At 36.9% G+C, this 19,980-nt stretch overlaps 1 protein-coding gene across 1 annotated transcript in view; it reads right to left on the bottom strand.

The window, feature by feature from the left end:
- The window catches only part of LOC107133529 (ankyrin repeat domain-containing protein 26-like), a 141,868-nt gene that overhangs the window by 60,668 nt on the left and 61,220 nt on the right, over nt 1-19,980 (bottom strand). The window contains exons 5-8 of the mRNA XM_048797646.1: nt 14,698-14,807; nt 5,310-5,385; nt 486-600; nt 155-328 (exon numbers count right to left, since the gene is read on the bottom strand). Of these exons, the coding sequence (XP_048653603.1) occupies nt 155-328; nt 486-600; nt 5,310-5,385; nt 14,698-14,807 (475 nt within the window). The remainder of the gene's footprint in view (nt 1-154; nt 329-485; nt 601-5,309; nt 5,386-14,697; nt 14,808-19,980) is intronic.

The following is a 19,980-nucleotide window of genomic DNA, read 5'->3' on the forward strand; positions in this document are numbered from 1 at the left end:
AGAAGAAGGAAGAATACGAGGAGAACTTCCAACATTTGCTAGTATTTTAATAAAAAGAAAATTTGCTTATAATCAGTATTTTTTAACATGCATTACTGTTAATTTTAAGAAACATTTTAAATATTTTGAAAATAATGCTGATTGATGTATATACCGTGTTTTTGGCTTCAATATCTGCATTGGATGAAAGCAGTTTTGTTGCTATTAATGTGTTCCTATAAAAGATAACATAGTGGAGTGGAGTTTCACCCTTGTTGTTGTGAACATTTGGATTGGCACCATGTTCTAGAAGAATAATTGCACATTCCTCTTCCTCATATTGTAGGGCCTGTCGGTTTTAACCAAGAAATAGATTGTAAATTTTGGAAATCCAAGAAAAATATTTCACATTTTACTCATTAGTTATAACTAAATGACATTAACCAATTTTTCTTCTAAGCATTTCATCAAATTCATTTCCTGCAAAACCACTTGGCTATATCTACCTTCATCAATGGTGTGTTGCCATCACTGTCACACAAGTCGATACTGCATTTCCTCTTCACTAGAAGAGCCACCACTGCTGGATTGCCATAGGCACAGGCATAATGTAGAGGGGTTCTGTGCAAGTAAGAAGCTTTATTAGGAATTCATAAGGTACCTTTTGAAATATACAACTATTTATGCAATTATAAACATTAAATAGCTCATAATTCCTCTATTTTTTATGAAGAGGGTACAATATTTAGTAGCTGTCATTACTTATTTTATTAATAAATGATCAGCCTATGCCACTGACATTTTCTTCTTATTTCTTGTTTCTGATACTGCTGGGGATTGCACCCTGGGTTACTCAACTACAGAGTCATATCCTAAGCACATTTTTATTATATAAACAATTTTGATGCAGGGTCTCAATAAGTTGCCCATGTGGTCTTAAACTTCCAATGCTCTTGCCTCAGCATCTTAAGTCACTGGAATCATGGGTATGTGCGACTGTGCCTGGTTCCATTGATTTTACTTATTTTTGTTTGCTTTGTTTTCATATTGCTGGGGATGGAACCCAGGCCTGAAGCATTCTAGGTAAGGAAGGGCTCTACCACAGAACCACATCCCCAGAGCAGAGCAGCCCACTTGCCTAGAAAGAAGATGGACTTGAGATTTAGCTCATCTTCAGTTTGAATTCTACTTTAGGCTCTGTGATGTACTAGTTATCCCACAGTCTTACTCTCCCTCAATTTCCTAAAAAAGTAAAGATTAAAATGAGTATCTCCCTGGATACTACCAGGATGCTTAATGGAGAATCTATGTAAAACATCTGAAGAGTTTGTAGCACAAGCAACAGATCCATAATTGGTAGCTATTGTAATCAATATTATTGCTTTTTATCAACTAAGAGTATTTCAATTGATAAGTTAGTAGTATTGTAGTGATTTTTAAAAATATATTTTAAAAACTATGTATTTCAATGAGTATAAGATGATTTTTTTTTCTTATCATTTTAACAACACTGACAATGCAATCCCACTAATAATTCGGGCTGCATTACAACTATAATTGGCAGCATTTAATTTTTTCTTCATAAACAAAATAAAGAACCATCATAATTCATGGTGCCTTACCTTAAGTGAAATGTGAGACAAACAATAGATTTATGGCAGTTCTCATGACATGGATGGCATTTAAATTCAGTTTTAAAAGTATGATAGGTAAAGTATGCTGAATAATAACAGTAAAAGGCCGAACCGAAAGCAAACTTAATGCCAAAAGAAAAAGAACCCAAATGAATTAGTATGGTTAAATTAATTCAGTATTTATATATATGGGATTTATATATGAATCAGGTATTTTCAATGTTCAGTATTTAATACTGTCTTAATTTTTCACAAGGGACGTTTACAATTTCTTAACTCCATGAATGCATGATTGAAAAGGAGGAAGAACTGTTTCATTTGAAATTGAGTCCTATCACTTCAGTTTTAATTAACTGGTCACACCTAGAAAGTTTTTATGTAAGAGTTCTCTGAGATAGTAGAATATGTCAAATACAAAATAAGTAGCTTTGCAGTTCTTGTGCATTAAAAACATATTCATTTTATGAGTACAAATGAATAGAATTAAAGAATAATTCTTTAATGCTTTACTTTATAAAAGTTTCACTTAAAAATACTAAATTTGAGAAGTTTAGTATTTTTATGTGAAACTTTTATAAAGTAAAGCAACACTTTTTCAGTAGTAATAATCTTTTATACTTGCTCTCTTCTATTCTCACCAAAACAAAATTATTAACCTATAATTGCATATTTAAAATAAAATATACATATATGAGAAATGTATGTGTAGTAATATCTACAATAGATGAAATGCACTATAGGACATCTATATATAAATGTACTAGAAGAAAACATAAATGCTTTCTTCATGTTGGCAAAGGTGTTCTAAGAAATAATGAATTTGAAAGAAGACTTCTTTTTTTCCTACCTCTCTTGTTAAAATTTATTATGTTGATGATGCTGACAATGTTATTGTTGTTGTTTTGCTGGGGATTGCACCCTTACCCTTTCCTTTGCCATGCAAAAAGTGCTCTAACACTGAGCTACATTTCCAACCTTGGAATTCTAATTTAAATCAGATAAAATACTCTAATTTTACAGATGCTCAAGTGACAGTGACATATGAACACAGAAAAAATATTTTTGTCCTTGGCAATAGAAGGAATTTAAGTCTAACAAATGAAATAAATTTCTCAGCTACAATATTTTGAAGATGAAGAGTAGTGGTATTGGGCTGTTGATTATGGCTTGAGCTGTTTATTGCTCCTCAAATAGATGATTTAATGATAACTTCTGTGCCACATTTAAAACTGTGCATGCCACTACCTACCAATTCCATTTTACTCTTCTTCCAGATATTTGAGTATTCTTTTTATCCTGTTCCAGTCACTTATCTTTTGGCCATTGGCAAACAAGTAATTTGTGAAAGTTAATAATGTATTTTGATACACAGAATGGCAAGTCTTTGTTCACTGCAAACATTTTCTTAGTGTCATCATGACCCTAAATGAATGCGTGTGGAACGAAAAAATGTACTGATATTTTTAATTTGTTTTTTTTTGTGAAATTGATAACCACAGAGAGAGCTCACATTTGGGGTCAATGAGTATTCTAATGCACAAACCACAAGCAGGGCCTACCTTTGATACTCTTAGTCCCTTCAGAACAGAGTAGGGCAAGCTACATTAGGGCAGCAGCAGGCAGCTCTGTACAGACTAGGCATCCTTTGTGTGCTACTCCCTTGGCCCTGGTGACTGAGAGCCTGCACTGCCTAGATGCTCTCAACCAATGCTCTACTCTCCATGCTTGAACAGATACACAGTAATGGATAACTACAGGAAAGGGTACTGGAACAGTGGAATCAGCAATTTTGGAATTTTGTGCGAGAAGCTTTTGGCAGATGCTTTTTTACTTTAGTCTAAAGTGATAACAAAATTGAAAAAGCATGCTGTGTTTGTTGTTTTGGAAAGTGTGAAAGCTGCTAGTGAACTCTAGTGTCCTCTGTGGAAAGGTAGTTAAAAGTAGTTAACTTCACTAACTGAAGTTAATGAAGTATTTGCAGAAAATTCAGGGCTTGTCAACACTGTTGTTATGAAAATGGTTTGATGATCAAGATGACACCGAGTTATCCTAAGAATTTGATAAATTAGTGAGTGAAGCATGTGAGAAATAAGTAAAATCTTATTTTTAGAGGTGGAAGACACACCCCTAAATATACTAGTGTGAAGGAATTTTAAAAATATAAAAAAGAAGAAAGAACAGGGAGCCATCTTCCCAATTCAGAGTTCTTGTGAGGCTCTCAGGACACAACAGGTAATAGATTACATCTGAAAATTTTTCAATGCTTTTGAAAAGGTGTACATTAAAACCTGTTGTATGTATTTATTTTTTAAAAAAAAAAAATCAGTGACCTTATAGGGAAATTTTAAGTGTCTGGGAAACCAGTTAAAAATTTGGTTTTGTTTAGCTGCCCATTAGAAGTCCTGGGTACAGAACTTCCAAGGTGTGCAGGTCCTGGATATTGAGGACTCCACAGGATATTAAAGTCAAATATTCCGGTGAAAGGAGAACTGGTATCCTTTCTGCTCTGCTCCTATTGGCACAGCCTGGATGGTGCAGCAGGCTTCAATTCCATCAGCCCATTGGTCCCTTACCCCTCAGTCCCTGGCTTCCCAGACCCTATTACCTATTTTTATGATCGGTGCTATCAACATGACATCCACGTCCCAGATAACGTTTAATTCTTCCCAGTTCACAATTTTTGGCAGCCTGGTGGATCTTCCCAAGAGGGTTGTATCCGAAAAACTTGATTCCCAGGCTTATATAAACAAACTTTCTCCAGGCTCTATCCATCCTAAAGACAATTAGGTAACAACCTCTGTCATGTGGCCTAGCTAAGCAGCTCTTCCAACCAACTGGCGAAATAGTCGTTGCCAGGTGACAATGATAAACACAAGTGCACATTCCACAATCTGCATGGCCCTAGGTGATTGGCTCCTGGATGGTCCGCCCCCTGTACTGTGATCAGCGCCTGTGTATTCTGTACAGACCCCATCAAGAACCGGGTGGGACTCCCCTGAGACCCCCCAAGACCCATACAGTGAGTGAGATGACCCACCAGAATCAGGTGCGCCTCAATGGCGGGCAGGTTAGAACCCCCCACACCCAGACCTGGGTGGGCAGGACTCATCCTCTCTGCCATTGCACAGCTGCCTATGTCCACAGCAGGAAACAAATACTGCACTCTTCCTATTACTTTATTCAGTAAATGGCAGAAAAAGAGATCCCTGACTTAAGATGTCCATTAAAAAAATCTGGAAAAATTCAGGAATGCATTTAATTTAAAGCAACAGATTAGAAGAAAGCAACAGAATAACTGCACCAAAAGCAATTTTAGTGTCACTCTTCTGCATCATCCAGTCCCTGACATAGCTCTGCTCAACACAAAGAGGGAGTAAGCAGCCCACCAGTTCCACTCAAAAGCAAAAGGAGAATAGTGTGACAACCATCACCCTAGGCTTTCCAGTGTAGTACCAAAATATCCTGATTCCGTTTCTCCCAACCCAGATTACTGAGCAGAGAAGAAGAGATGAGCTATTTGGAGATGACCTGAAACAGAGAAGAAGTGGTGCAACACATGGATCAACTTGCAGCAGAAGAAATCATCGTCCCCAGTGGCTACTCTGCCCAGAACCCCCACAACCTCTGCACTGTCTCCTTCTGTAAACAACTCTAGCCTTCATTTCTGGTGTTCCCTCAGGGTTTGCCATTACATACCTCAGGTGCTTGCTCCAAACAGACTGCAGAAGTTTTTGCAACTGAGGAAACCAAAAGCCACAGAGGAACCCTGCATCTTTCAGAAATAAATGGGAACAGGGATACAATACATCAAAATTCATTGGGTTATTAACACCCATAAATAATTTATGTACCTATATATCAATGGCAAATGAACTGAAAGAGAAATCAGAAAAATATCCCATTCACAATAGCCTCAGAAAACAATAGAATACTTTGGAAAATATATAAGAAAAGGTATGAAATAGTTCTACAATGAAAACTACAGAATACTGAAGAAAGAAATTAAAGACCTTTGAAGATGGACAGATCTCCCATGCCCTAATTCTGTCTATCTTAGGCAGAATTAATATTGTCAAATTAACCATACTACCCAAAGTACTATACAGATTCAACGCAATTCCTATAAAAATACCAATGAGTTCCTTTGTAGAAATAGAAAAATCACCCATAAAACTCATTTGGAAATATTAGAGAATCAGAATAGGTAAAGCAGTCATTAGCAAGAAAAGTGATGGAGGAGGCATCACAATCGGTACTAGAACCATGGTAAAGAAGAGAAGACACAGAGAAAACCCCACATAAGTACAGTTATCTAATATTATCAAACAGCACCCAAAACAAACACTTGAGAAAAGATAGCATCTTCAACAAACGGTGCTGGGAAAACTTGAAATACACATGTAGCAAAATGAAATTAAACCCCTACTTCTCACCCTGCACAAAATTCTAAGTGGATCAAGGACTTAGGCATTAGAACATAGAGACCCTGCAACTAACTGAAGAAAAAGTAGGAATGTAAGCTTAGGAACTTATTTTCTTAACAACACCCGTAAAGCACAAGAAGTAAAATCGAGAATTAATAAATAGGATGGAATAAAAGAACCACCCTTTAAACTTCTTCTCAGCACAAGAAACAATAATATGAAGAGAAAGCCTACTGAACAGGAGAAAACCTTTACCACCTGCACCTCAGTTACAGCATTAATCTCCAGGATATATGAAGAACTCAAAAACTTTATACTACTACTACTACTACTAATAATAATAACAACAACAACAATAACAACCACCCAATCAATAAATGGACTAAGGATCTGAACAGACACTGCACAGAAGAAAAAAACACAATCAACAACTATATGAAAAATGTTCATCTCTAGTAATTATAAAAATGCAAGTCAAATCTACATTGAGATTTCTCATCTCACTTCAGTCAGAATGGCAATTATCAAGAATTCAAGCAAAAATAAATGTTGGGGGGATGTAGGAAAAAAGGTTCACTCATACTTTGCTCGTGGGAAGGCAAATTTTCAATTTATCATTATGGAAGGCAGCATGGAGAGTCCTCAGAAAACTTGGAATTGACCCAGTTATCCCACTTCTCAGTTCATACCCAAAGGATTTAAAGTCAGAAAACTAGAGTGATGCAGCCACATCAAATGTTATAGCTAAACTATGAAACCTATCTAAGTGATTTTCAACAGATGAATGAATAAAGAAAATGTGGAATACATACAGAACCAGATATTGCTCAGCCTTAAATAAGAATGAAATTATGGAATTTGGTGGTAAATGAATGGAGCTGGAGAATACCATGCTTAACAAAATTAACTAATATCAAAAACCGAAGGCTGAATGTTTTCACTGAATTTAAGATGCTAATTGAAAATAAGGGTTGGGGTTCCTAGGGAAGAACAGAGGTACTGTGGATAAGGCAGAGGGGAGTGAAGGGAGGGGAAGAAAAATGGAGGTAGTAAGAATAGCAGAATGGATCTGACATAATTACCCTATGTGCCTATATGACTACATGACCAGTGTGAGTCTAAGTCATGTACAACCAGAAGAATGAGAAGTTATACTCCATTTATGTATGATGTGTCAAAGAGCATTCCACTGCCATGTACAACTAAATAGAATGAATAAAAAGTGTTTTTAGGTGCTCAGGAAAAAAACACATATCAAAGAACTGTAAAAGATTAAAAGGTGTATCAAAGATGAAAGCAGAATTAGAAATCACCTGATCAAAGCCACCTATTTCATTAATGAAAAACCTTATTACAATACTAACATATCCCCAACCAGAAAAAAAATGAGAAAGTCAAATAATTATCAAAATTATACTACATACAGAATTATAGTTCACGTGTGAAAAATACTGTGATACAGACAGGAAGAATAAAATTTTATAAGATGAAGGCAATCCTCATACTGCAGACATTTTCTGGCTTGAAATTGGCACCCACGCTTCTCAAGGAAAACAGATGATGGACATGGAGTCAAACTAATGGAGTTCCCTCCACAGCCATCTGTTTCCTTCTCTGGCTTAGTATCCTTCATCCTTACAGCAAGTTATACTATTCCACCACAAGGATGAAAGATCACCCACAAGGATCATGGCAAGCACACATGAGGAACACCAAAACTGGAGGCGAACAAGAAAGGAGGGCTGTGCTATTACTATCATCAATATGATGAACTAACACTAGCTTCCCTGTGTGCCTAATGCTAGGAATTCAAAAAGAAGTGAGATAATATGAAACTTTATTCAGCCATAAAATAAATGAAATTATGTCATCTGCAGGAAAATGGGTGGAGACCATAATATTAAACAAAATAAGTCAAACTTAGAAGATCAAGGATCATATGCTTTCTCTGATATGTGCAAACTAGAATGGAAAAAGAAATAGAAAGGTGTGGGGGATGATCTCAGGAAAATCAAAGGGAGATAATTAAAGAAAAAGACCAAGGGTTTAGAGGTACGCAGGGAGGGAAGAAGTGCTGGGAAGCAATATTGGCCAAATTATATTGTTAAATTTTGTGCATGTATAAATATATAACACAAATCCTTGTTATGTACAATTATAATGCACAAATTTTTAAAATGTTGAAAAAAAATAATAGCCAGTGGGAACTGATTATGTTTCAGCTTAAAAATCTACAAATATCTATAATCATTTTATGATACTCTGTCTCTTGGAAGCCCTATTCCATACATAAACATGTATGTATAAGTATTTCTGCATATATATATTACAGTACTAATCATAGACATATAGATAGATAGATAGATAGATAGATAGATAGATAGATAGATTGATTGATTACGACACTCAAGACTCACAAAAGAACTCAACCTATTCATAAGCAGGGTGAGCCCCTGACCACCTAAATGTGGACGCACTTAACTAAAGACAGCATGATTTATGCTCTTTATATAATGGCTTGTGGTTTTCTAACTTAAGTGCTTTTTGTTTGGGTCCTTTATTTATTTTAACTCCAATTTGATATCCCTACAGATATATTCATGTTCTAAAACAAAAAGAGATAGACAACCTGTCCAATATTAAAAGTAAAAAATATTAAATACCAAATAAAAATGCTATTATATATTTTCCAGCATCCAAAATAATGCTGAATGCAAAAATAGGTTCCAAGGAAAAACTTTCTGAATAACAAAGGAATAAGAATCAAAAAATAGAAAACTATAAAAGTAACCGTACCCATATGCCTTATAAAGGCAACATAAAATGACTTACTTACATATCATAATATAGAAGTTATGATAGCTTATAGTTATGGGTATTTAATTATATGAGCATTTACTCCCTGCTGAAGAGCATTTATGGTTCAAGGACAGATCCTGTTTCTACACTAATATCAATCATTATTCCAACCATAGGAAGGTTCATTACTGAATTCTCATTCTGTGTCATATGGTCAAGTATTAATGAGGGACAAGGGAATGCCATTCAACTGTAATTGAGATGCTCATATAGTTTTAAGAATTTCATTAAATTCATGTCACTCTACTACAATCATTTTTAAAAGAATGGTTTATAAGTATGAAGAAGGAGTGATTCCAAATCTTATTTTATTACATCTACAATAGAAACATACCTTGATGTTTTTGATTCAGATACAAGGTCAAATGTTTATATTTCCATTGGGTAGAGTTATTTAATTTTCCATACAAATCCACAAAATATTTGCTTACTGTACCCTGTCAGAAAATAGATTTAGAGGTAAAAGTATCTGTTATTTAAAAACTGTAGTGAATATGGCTACAAAATATCAGTGGAAAACATACTTATGATTTGTCTTGAGAAAAATATCACTTAATATTAAAACAACAGTTGCAAGATAATAATTGGAACAGCTCAGTGAAATTTCCCACAGGTGGTTAACAAGTCACAATATATAAACACCAATATAGCTGAGAAGGATATGAGTTGGTTCCAAAATGTATTTATAACTTGAAACTTTTAATTTAAATTTTCCTTCTTTTCAAATCAAGTGGCCCAGCCTGAAGAACTTTCCAAATCATTTGAGATAAGCTTATGCATATTAATAAGAATATTTCCTGGAGAATCTAATGGATCAAATTTATAGTCTCAATCAATTTTTTCTAATTTGACTTTGAAGAGAAACTCAACACTGAAGCAAAACCGGTATAAATGAAAATGTAAATCTTAATATATAAAATTGAGATACATTAAGTTCCACTTCAAAATTGCCTTAAAACCTGGAAATGAATAAACTGAAAAAAAACAAAAGCTCAAAATTTTGATTAAAAAGTATCTCCTTCCCTGTTAATAATTATCTATTAATATGACTAATATACCATACAACAATTTTAAGAAGGAAAGTTTATTTTTGCTTACATTTTTAAAACTTTCAGTACATGGTTGGCAAACACCACTGCTTTGGGCTCAAGGTCAAATAGAAAATCTTGGACAAAGGTGGAGAAGAACATAGAGATTCAGGCTAATGGTGTTAACCTTTTGAATAAAATAACACTAAAAGAAAATTCAAACATTAAAAATAAGATAGACATATACATACACTATACATACAGAATCCCAAAGAAAAAATATTAAGATAAAAAGCAGCTCTGAAAGACATATTATAATCAAAGGACCTAACAATGGAAATAAAGAAAAACAGTAAAACATACACACGAAAAACATTAGGTCACATTTATATAAAATTATATTTGTATAAATTTAATTTACGTTTATAAGCTTCGCTTCAAAGTTGTCACTTCAGACTCTAAAATCAAGGGGGTTTGGAATAAAGTATTCCAAGCTTTGAAAGTATATACTTACCAACCAAGACTGCTATGTCCAGCAAAGTTATGAACGGAAAAAGGAATGACATGATCAGTGACATAATCAGACACAGAATGCAAAGGGTTGAATGTTTTATACCCTATGAAAAAGCTAGAGAGAAAAATGAAGAACAAACAGAGATCACAAAAAAGTAGAAAGAGGATCACACAGTGATGAGCCACCTGACTGGTTACAAAGATGTAAGAGGGTAAAGCAGTAGCTATAGGATGAAATGTACTTTGGAATATATAAAAATGCCCTGAAGTTTCTGAGAATTCTCTCTCAATGAGGAATAAATTAAAAACAATATTTATGTCCTAAAAAACATCAGATGAAAAAATAAATAAATAAATAAAAAACATCAGATGATTTAAGTGCCAGAGGAAAGAAACATTGCACATGTATCAACTGAGGCTATGGAGAGAGTTCATTCATAATTCACCAGAAGGCAGTACAGAGTGCAGTGAGTGAGTGGAGGGCTACTGGCACTCTCTCAGAAGAATCCCAGAACTCCTCACTTTCTTCACATCAGTCATGGTTTTCACATCTATTAGATTATTGGATTTTGAAATATCTATCCCAAGTACAATATCAATAACCATTTTGCCATCTTTGTTTTTGCTCAAATTCTGCTGTATGTCACAGCTTCCTTCCTTAAATATCCTCAAGTCCATGTTCAAAGGCTGGTTCTCCAATACAGATGCAAGTACACAGTCTGCTCTGATCAGCTACTGATGCACCAGGACCAACAACATCATGTCTTGACTAGAAAACAGTACTGCAGGAACTTCCACATCTCCAAACAGAGCTACCAAAGAGGCACACATTGATAATGGCCCATGAGCAGAATGCTGATGTCACCAGCAGCAGAGTTGATGTCACGATATGCAATACTCACACACACAGTGATCACCTACCAGGGTCATCATCATAAGGCCTGTTCTTGGAAAATGGGGTGCATGGTGTTAGCCAAGACCAATCACCAGACAATTCTACTTTTTCAAAAATCTGAAGACCCCATCCATTCACAGCTTCTACTTCCTTGGTCAGAACAACTTCCTGTTCTCTCAACCCCAAACCTCAATATATGAGTAAGTCAGACTAGCACTAAGCATCTGTTTCTTTCTTTTTTTTTAAAAAAAATATTTTTTACTTGTAGTTGTGCACAATACCTTTATTTCACTTATTTATTTTTATGTGGTGCTGAGGATCAAACGCAGGGTCTCACATGTGCAAGCCGAGTGCTCTACCGCTGAGCCACAACCCCAGCCCCTAGGCATCTGTTTCTTAACAACATTGATCTTAGATGGTCTTTCCTTTTTCTCTTTCTACTTGTGATTTTGAGAAGGTCCACTTCACGTTGCTGATCAATCTCACTTGCTTCAGGCATACACCTGAGCTCCTAGAGAAGCAACCTGTGAAATTTGAGGGAGGGGCCTACACTGCAGGGTCTCTTAGAAGATCCAGACACTGTTCTAGCTCCTGTGATATCTTGCTTCTCAATTGCTGGGCCTCCCTGATCCAAGCCAGCAGCCAGCATTGAGAGTTCCTTCTTCCCTTCAAGCACAAAAAGGGAAGAGGCTTTGCTCCTGAAGCTGTAGGTCTAACCAAGATAGGATCCTCCATCTTGGCATGCTGTGGTTGTCAGGGGTTGAGGGTACAAAGTGCAACACACTGGCATTTACACCAGGACACCTGGATATTCAGCTTTTCAGTGGTAAGGTAGTTTTTAAGATGGATGAGCTTAAAACATTGAATGGGACAGACAGCAAAGTTACTGAGTACTCAGCCTGCACAACTTGATGACAAATGTCAGTGGAAAGACACTGTTTATTGGCAAAGGTAAAATAAAATTCAAAGTACCAGAAGAGATACAAAAAGAGCTTTGGGCAAGGTAAGCTTGTTTTAAATTATAGGAGTCACTGGTATACAAAACAATGAAACCCTACCAACCAGCTATGACCTATTGACTACGGTGAAAAAGTCACAAGTTTGCAGGAGACTCCTCATTGAGGAAAAAAGTGCTACATGATTTTCAGAACCCGGATTTCATATTTGCTATTTCAATATGCTTAATAACAAAAGGAAGTTTCTCTCTAACCAATGCCCACAATCAGTCACAATAAAACACTTCCTCCTCCATGTAATAACCCTACCTCACCCCCAGGTACAGGCCCTACATCCTTGAGGACACACATCCCTACTGGTGTGTGTCCCCAGGCTTGGCATTCTATAACCTCTTCAAAGATCAATCAGCCAATGACCAGACTCAAACTGCTACTCCTCAGCCAGTAGCCCCTGCACTGCCTCCCACTGCTTCCCCTCCCAGCACTCCCAGCCTAATCCCCACAAGAACGCTGTCCTGACAGGGCCCTGCATTTTACCAATTCCCCTTTCTGGAAGCTCCCACTGCCTCCCACTTTCCTGCTGCTCCCTAATACCTAGACACACATCCCAGGGCTTCCAGGCATCCAAAGCCCTGTGGTGCATGAAGAAGGCAGGTGGTCCTCCCAGTAGCAATATTCAGGAGTACACTTCCCCATCATGTAGGCCACAACTAACCTCCAATTTGTGTCATTCCCCTGGAGTCAAGCAGAATCCAGATCGGGGGGCTCTCTTCCATCCTTAAGCACTGGTGATGGAGTCTGCCAAGTGGATGTTGAACCAGAGCCCACACTGCATTTCTGCTCAACTGCAAACCAGTGCCTCCTAGCTTGAAGCAGGGTCTCCAAGTGTCTCCAATCCACTGATTCATGGTCAGCCTCAGATTCTCTCTCCAGCACCTGCAAGATCACACTTGGTTTGAGTGTGAGAACTGATGTTTCTAGGAGTCATTCCCTTAGCATTGGAGCACCACTCTTCCCATTATACTTGGTGTCCCATCCCATCAACACAACCTGTCATACACAGAAATGGAATTTAGAGTGCAACCCTATCAGGAAATATTCTTCACAAGAAACCAGTTCACTGACTTGAGGCTCGTAAAACTTCTCCTACTCAGCAAGCAAGCCCTGAAAACTACCAGGCCAAGGATCAGAGGCAACGGTGCTGCTATTTCCATACACTTCTAATACCAACCACAATGTGTTACTAAGCATTCAGACAACAGGGATACATTTATCAAAACTGAGCACAAACAGAATGAGCTAGAATAACCATGTTAAGATATTTAACTACCACGAATATGTACAACTCTGATACATCTAAGTTTCTACTGGTCAAAATATAAACATCATTTACAAAAGAAGGAGAGAGAAAATAAGAACTTCACTCACACTCGACTTTTTTTTTAAGTTTATATACAGAAGGAAACTGGAAGCAAGAAAGATAAGGAAAGGCAAGGCAATGTCCTCATCATTATTACAGTACTAACAGATCAAGGCTAAATTAAAACAATTCTAGATTCTTCTACCTAGAAAAGATACACACAAATCTCAATATATAGCTAATTTTTTTCTCAACATATAATGCTTTTCTGTTCAGAGATATCTTGAAGGATCATACTGCAGTATCCTTTTTCTTTCCTACTTGAGAATGTCATGGTCCCCCCTCAGGCTCAAAATACTTTTGAGTACTTAATTGCACATGTGTGAATTCTATTTGGACTCAAAGTCATCTCATCACGCACTTCAAAAAGGATCTACAGTGGTCTAAATGTCTGTATAGACACTGAGGACCATTTTAATAAACAACATTGGACAGCTACTCTGCTTATTGGGAAAGACCAAATAAAAGTCAAGAAAGAAGTACACAAAATGTTTCTGGCAACATTAAGTTGTGCATGGATGTGGACATCTTTAGCATACAAAAGAGTGGACCACTACCATTCAGTTGAACTGGGATGAACGATCAGTGAAGAAGAAAATAACCACTCCTGAGACTAATCAGGTGAAGTACAGACCTGCACTAAAAACCTGCAAGTTCTTCTTCAGAGGAAACACAACCACTGGCAGCTCATGTTCTGAACCTTGACTTCAAATGACACCGCTTCAGGACACTTATTTATGTAAGAAATCTCTCCTTTATTCCAGTCCAAGTGTGCTTCCCACACCCTGAAGCCCTCCCAGTTCCCAAGCTTGGCATGCTATCACCTCTGAAAAGCTGCTGCCCCCAAAAACACCCAGACTCCACTTCCTCTGCTCATTTCCTTCTCACCCCAACCTTCCTCAGCAACACTGTGCTGGTCCCCTGGAACTTCTTTTGACAAAGAATGAAACACCTCCCACTCCCCCTGGTCACCCTAGAGCCTTCCTTACCTGCTGCTGGATGCCCTTCCAGGATGGGGTTGGGCTGGCAGGTGATGTCATCCAGGATGGTACAGAAGACTCCAGGTACCACAGTCCAGCCTCTTGGGAATGTAACCCTGCTTACATGAAGCAGAAAGTTTTTAATTCTTACTGAGTTGAGATTAAATGTCATTTGTATTTACCTTGGCCCCCCATCCAGAATCTGCTAAAAGTTCACCTCCTGTTTTTCCATGAGCTCTTCTTGTCATTTACATCATTCCTCTTCTATCCATAATAAAGTACATATGAAAAAAGGTTCATTTTGAGAAAAATTCAAAAGCTTGTACATTTCTTTAAATTAAAAGTTTTTTTTTTTTAATCCATACTGTACATTTCATCATATGCTGGCCTGGTCAAGAGTTATCCTTCCATATTTAGTACTTTAGATCTAAGTTTTTAAACAGTGTGATAACAGAAAAGGGTGGGATGGTATTCCATGTACTTTTGTGAGTGTTTAAACATTTTAATAACAATATATTAAAAATAAAAAATAAAAAATAAGGGCTGCTTCTGTGTAACAGTTGCCACCCTTATCCAGGTGCAGTGGTGTATACTTGTCACCTCATCTATTCAGTAGGCAGAGACAGAATATCTCAACTTTGAGGCAAGTTTCAACAACTTAATGAGAGATTGGAACAAAAATGTTTTTAAAATTAAAAATATATAAGTTCAGTTGTATGGTAAAGTGCCTCTGGATTCATTAAAAAATATCAATGAAAAAGGTGGGGAGGGGCTGGGGATGTGGCTCAAGCGGTAGCACGCTTGCCTGGCATGTGTGCGGCCCGGATTCGATCCTCAGCACCACATACAAACAAAGATGTTGTGTCTACCGAGAACTAAAAAATAAATATTAAAAATTCTCTCTCTCTCTCTCTCTCTCTCTCTCTCTCTCTTTCTCTCTCTCTCTCTCTCTTTAAAAAAAAAAGGTGGGGAGGACATCACCACTGGGAGCTGTCCTAGGTAGTTACTTCAGCTTTCCTCCTGTGCACCCCCACAGAGTTACACCCTCTCTTCCACCCAAGTTTCTAAATTTTGGAGAGAAGCTGTGGCTAACTGATTAAGATGTGAACTGCTGTATAATGTTCCTTTATATTTACAAAACCCAGAACATCTGGTGATTCTCAGATAAAATCAGAATGTGTCATGCCTCTTCTTAGTCTTTAGCTATATACCAACACAAAACAAGCAAATTTCTGTGACATTTACCATGCAGAAAGAAATATGTTGATTCAAAAAAAGTATAGGTACTAGCCCCAGAAAGTCAAGCTCCATTGTGATGGTCCATTCAGAGAGAAAGAAAAGGAAACACACCCTCAATGACAAAAGTTCTGCTTAAAGAGACCTCTCCCACTGCCTCACAATCCCATCTTTCTCTCCCTACAAAAATCCTTTGTGTCCCTGAGATTCCCAAGAGGACACTATGAGGATGACAGCACCCTCCCTCTACCAGTGTGCTGGATCTTCAGTAAACCTGATTTCTTTCCCACTAATTCACATCTCCTGACTACTGGTTTTCCAGTAATGAGGAGCCTGGAGCTGGATCAGGTAACACCTGGAGTCTGCAAGTCTTCTCTATCACTGATGATGACTCCAAATTCCTTTTTAAAAAACTCCCTTTTACATCATGTCTATAGGTTCATGTTTCAACAAATGATTCTTTTCTATTTTCAAAGTAGCCCTTTTATACAGATAATGGTTTGTGAAGAAACACTGATTATGGAGTGCTTACACCCTGTAGCAACTCTGCAGGGTGCTAGTGATCAAAAGGTACAGCAAGGCATTGTATTTACTTCCATAAGTGCTCAACAAGCTCACAAAATGCTCACATTTTTTTAATTCCATACTATAAACCCGCATAGGATGTTCAATGAAATTCTAGTAATCTAAATTTAGAAGAGTAATATTGTAACTTTTGGGATAATTGATGAGTAAATTTGAGCATTGTTATTTTATGCATCAATTCCTGCTCTAAGATTCTCAAAGAGGCAGCTACTAAAACATCTGAAGTCCTCTGGGACTATTTCTGGGAAGCAGTCCCATGTCTACACAGGTGCAGGGGTGTATACTTCCTTCTCCCTCCTGATTATTTGTTAGTATCCACATATCATAAAGATTATTTGGCCTTTGATTCTTTCAATGGACAGGTGGACCAATGCTACAGCTACACTGTGACTACAACCTTGTGTGTTCCAAGTGCTTCTGGCTGGAGCACAACTTTACTGAGCTTCATATCCTGGTTTATTCAGTGTGAGTGATGCCTGTGTGTACCTCACAGTGCTGCCATGGGAAATACAGGGAATAGGGCACATTAAGTGCTCAATACATGCTCTGGGTTGAATAGTCATGTCTTTCCCAGCATATCAGCTTATTATCTCATCTGGAAATGAGGTTTTTGCGCATAAAAATGTTGTATGAGTCCATAGTCAATTAGAGTGGGCTATAATCTAATGATTCATGACCTTAGAAGAGGAAATTTGGACAAGTATACCTGTGCAGAGAGAATAATATGTGATAATCATGACAGAAAAAGGAGAGATGAATCTACACGTCAAGGTATGCCAAGGATTTCCTACAACTACTGAAAGCTAGAGGAGACAAGGAAAAATCCTCCCCTAGACCTTTCAGAGCAGATACCTTATAATAATTCAGTTTGGACTCCTAGACTCCACAACTGTGGTACAATAAATTGATTTTTTAGGACACCCGGTAAGTATTATTTTTCAGAGTAGTCCTAGGAACCCAAAAGGGCCCATATGTTTGGCTCCTCCTTGACACTCAAGGAGTTAGTCCCAGACTGGTAGCTTCCTTTCATAAAAGGGAAAAAGAGGAATCCCATTGTCATCAGCAACATCCTGTGTCCACAAAGTCCTGGATAAAATATCATGAAAATGCAGTGTGGAATTCTAAGAGTAAACCATGTTCTAAAATTCACATGGAAATCAACAATCCAAAAGATGAGATTCTAAAAACTGATATGTAGACAGTGGTTGAAGTACAGAGATAGGGCTTTCAGTCTTCAGGGAAAAAAATCTGAAACTGTGGAAGGCCCTTGAGACTGGAAGATCCCACGTGCCCCAATTTATCATGGACATATGCAGGTGTGATCTAAGTAGGAGCTACAGTAGGTTTCTCTGTAGGGCACTGGGAAAAAAGGTAGGGAAAGAAGGTGAAGACTGGACCCCAGGAGGACCTTATGTCACCTTCACTGCCCCTGAAATTTCTAGACCAGGGCCATCAGTTGGAAGTGTTTAGACCAGGAACTTGAGCAAACCCTGGGGGCCTGTAAGAAATAATCAAGGGCCACCCCTGGGCCCTGAGTCAGACACTCTGAGTTGAGGCCCAGAAGTCTGAGTTTGAGTGAGCTCTCCAAGAGACTGTCATGTACCCTACTTGAGATGTACTGTTGTAGTTTTGAACAGATGGCCTGGGGTTAAAGTGTCAATTTTATTCTCCATAAGGACACCTGGGAATTAGAAGAATCATACCAATAGCTTTTCTCTTCCAAGCTTCTGACCCTTCATCCTAGTCTCTCTTAAAATCAAATATCCAAAAGAATATATGGTTATATATACACAATAGAACATTATTGAGCCTTAAAGAAAAATCAAATTAAGGCATTTTGCAATACATTGATGGAACTAGGGACTATCAAGCTAAGTGAAATAAGTCAATCCCCAAAACCAAAGGCCAAATATTTTCTTTTATATGAGGATGCTAATATACAATAAGGGACAGGGAGGAAATAACTGAAGTTCATTGGAGTATACAAAGAGGTAAGATAAGGGAGCAGCATGAGAATAGGAAAGACATGAGAATGAACTGGACATAACTTTTCTATGTGTATATATGAATTCATGACCAGTGAAATTCCACACCATATACAACCACATGAATGGGATCCTAATTAGAATAAGGTATATCTCATCCATATATAATATCTCCAAATGTACTCTACTGTCACATATATCTAAAAAGAAGAAATAAAAAAGGAGTAAAAGGACCTGGGGGAGGGAAGGAAAAAAAGGGGAAACACTGGGGTATAATATTGCTTATTTTTATATTAGATTCATATGTGAATATGTAACAATAAATCCATTGTTCTGTAATAGTATAGTGCATTTACAAAAATATGAAAAAAATTAAAAAGTGGATAGTGGCACATGAACCTAATTAGAAAATCATGCCTTGGTTCAATTCCCAATTCTAAAAAAAAATTTAAGTACATATATGTGTACATATATACATATGCGCACATGCATGCATGCATACACACACACACACATACAAAATTTACTGTATAAACAAATTCAACTACAAAAATACTATGATATAATCAGTAGATTCAGAAAAGCCTGTTCACAACACTCAGCACCCATTCAGGTTAAAAAGACCAGAGAGACTAGTGATAGAAGGAGAAACCAAATGCCAACATCAAACTGAATTAAAAAAAGTTGAAACATTTTTTTCTAAAAACAAAAACAAAACAAGGAAGTAAACTTTCACCACTCCTTGAATCCCCAGCAAGAGCAAACAAGAGAAGAAACTAATTTCATACACAAAGGAAAAAGAAGTCCTGCTGCCTCTGTTTACTGATGACATGAACATTTTACTTAGATGATTTAAAATGCTCCATCAGAAAATTTATAGTGCTGATAACAAATCTACTAAAAGAGATGATAAAAGAAAATAATACATAAACCAATTGGAGTCCTATAATGCAATAGCAAACCCTCTTCAAAACAATTGAAAAATGTCTCATTCAAAAAACCCTAAAGAAAATACTTTGGAAAATATCTAACTTAGGAGATGAAAAAAACCTCAACAATGAAAATTATAAAATGGTGAAGTTAAACAAATCGAAGACAATCTTAAGAAGTGGAAATACTTTCAATATTCTTGAAAAAGCAAAATTAATATTATCCCAATTGTCATACTACCTTAACCAGTGAACAGACTCAGTACAATCCCAGTCAAAATATCAATGACATCCTTCACAGACATTCTTCATAACACACAGACAAAACACATTTCTCAAATTCATTTTGACAAAGAAGTGACATAGAACATCCAAATGTATCCTGAACCAGAAGAGTGATGCTGAGAGCTTCACAGTACCAGATATCCAATTATATCACAGAGCTTTACTAAAAAAAACCAAAAAAACCCAGCATTACATTGGCACCAAAACAGACCTGAAGATGAATGAAAAAGAAAACACAGACAAACCCACATAGATAAAGTAACCTGATATGC

This window comes from Marmota marmota, unplaced genomic scaffold, assembly GCF_001458135.2.
Source record: "Marmota marmota marmota unplaced genomic scaffold, marMar, whole genome shotgun sequence".
NCBI classification, from domain to species: domain Eukaryota; kingdom Metazoa; phylum Chordata; class Mammalia; order Rodentia; family Sciuridae; genus Marmota; species Marmota marmota.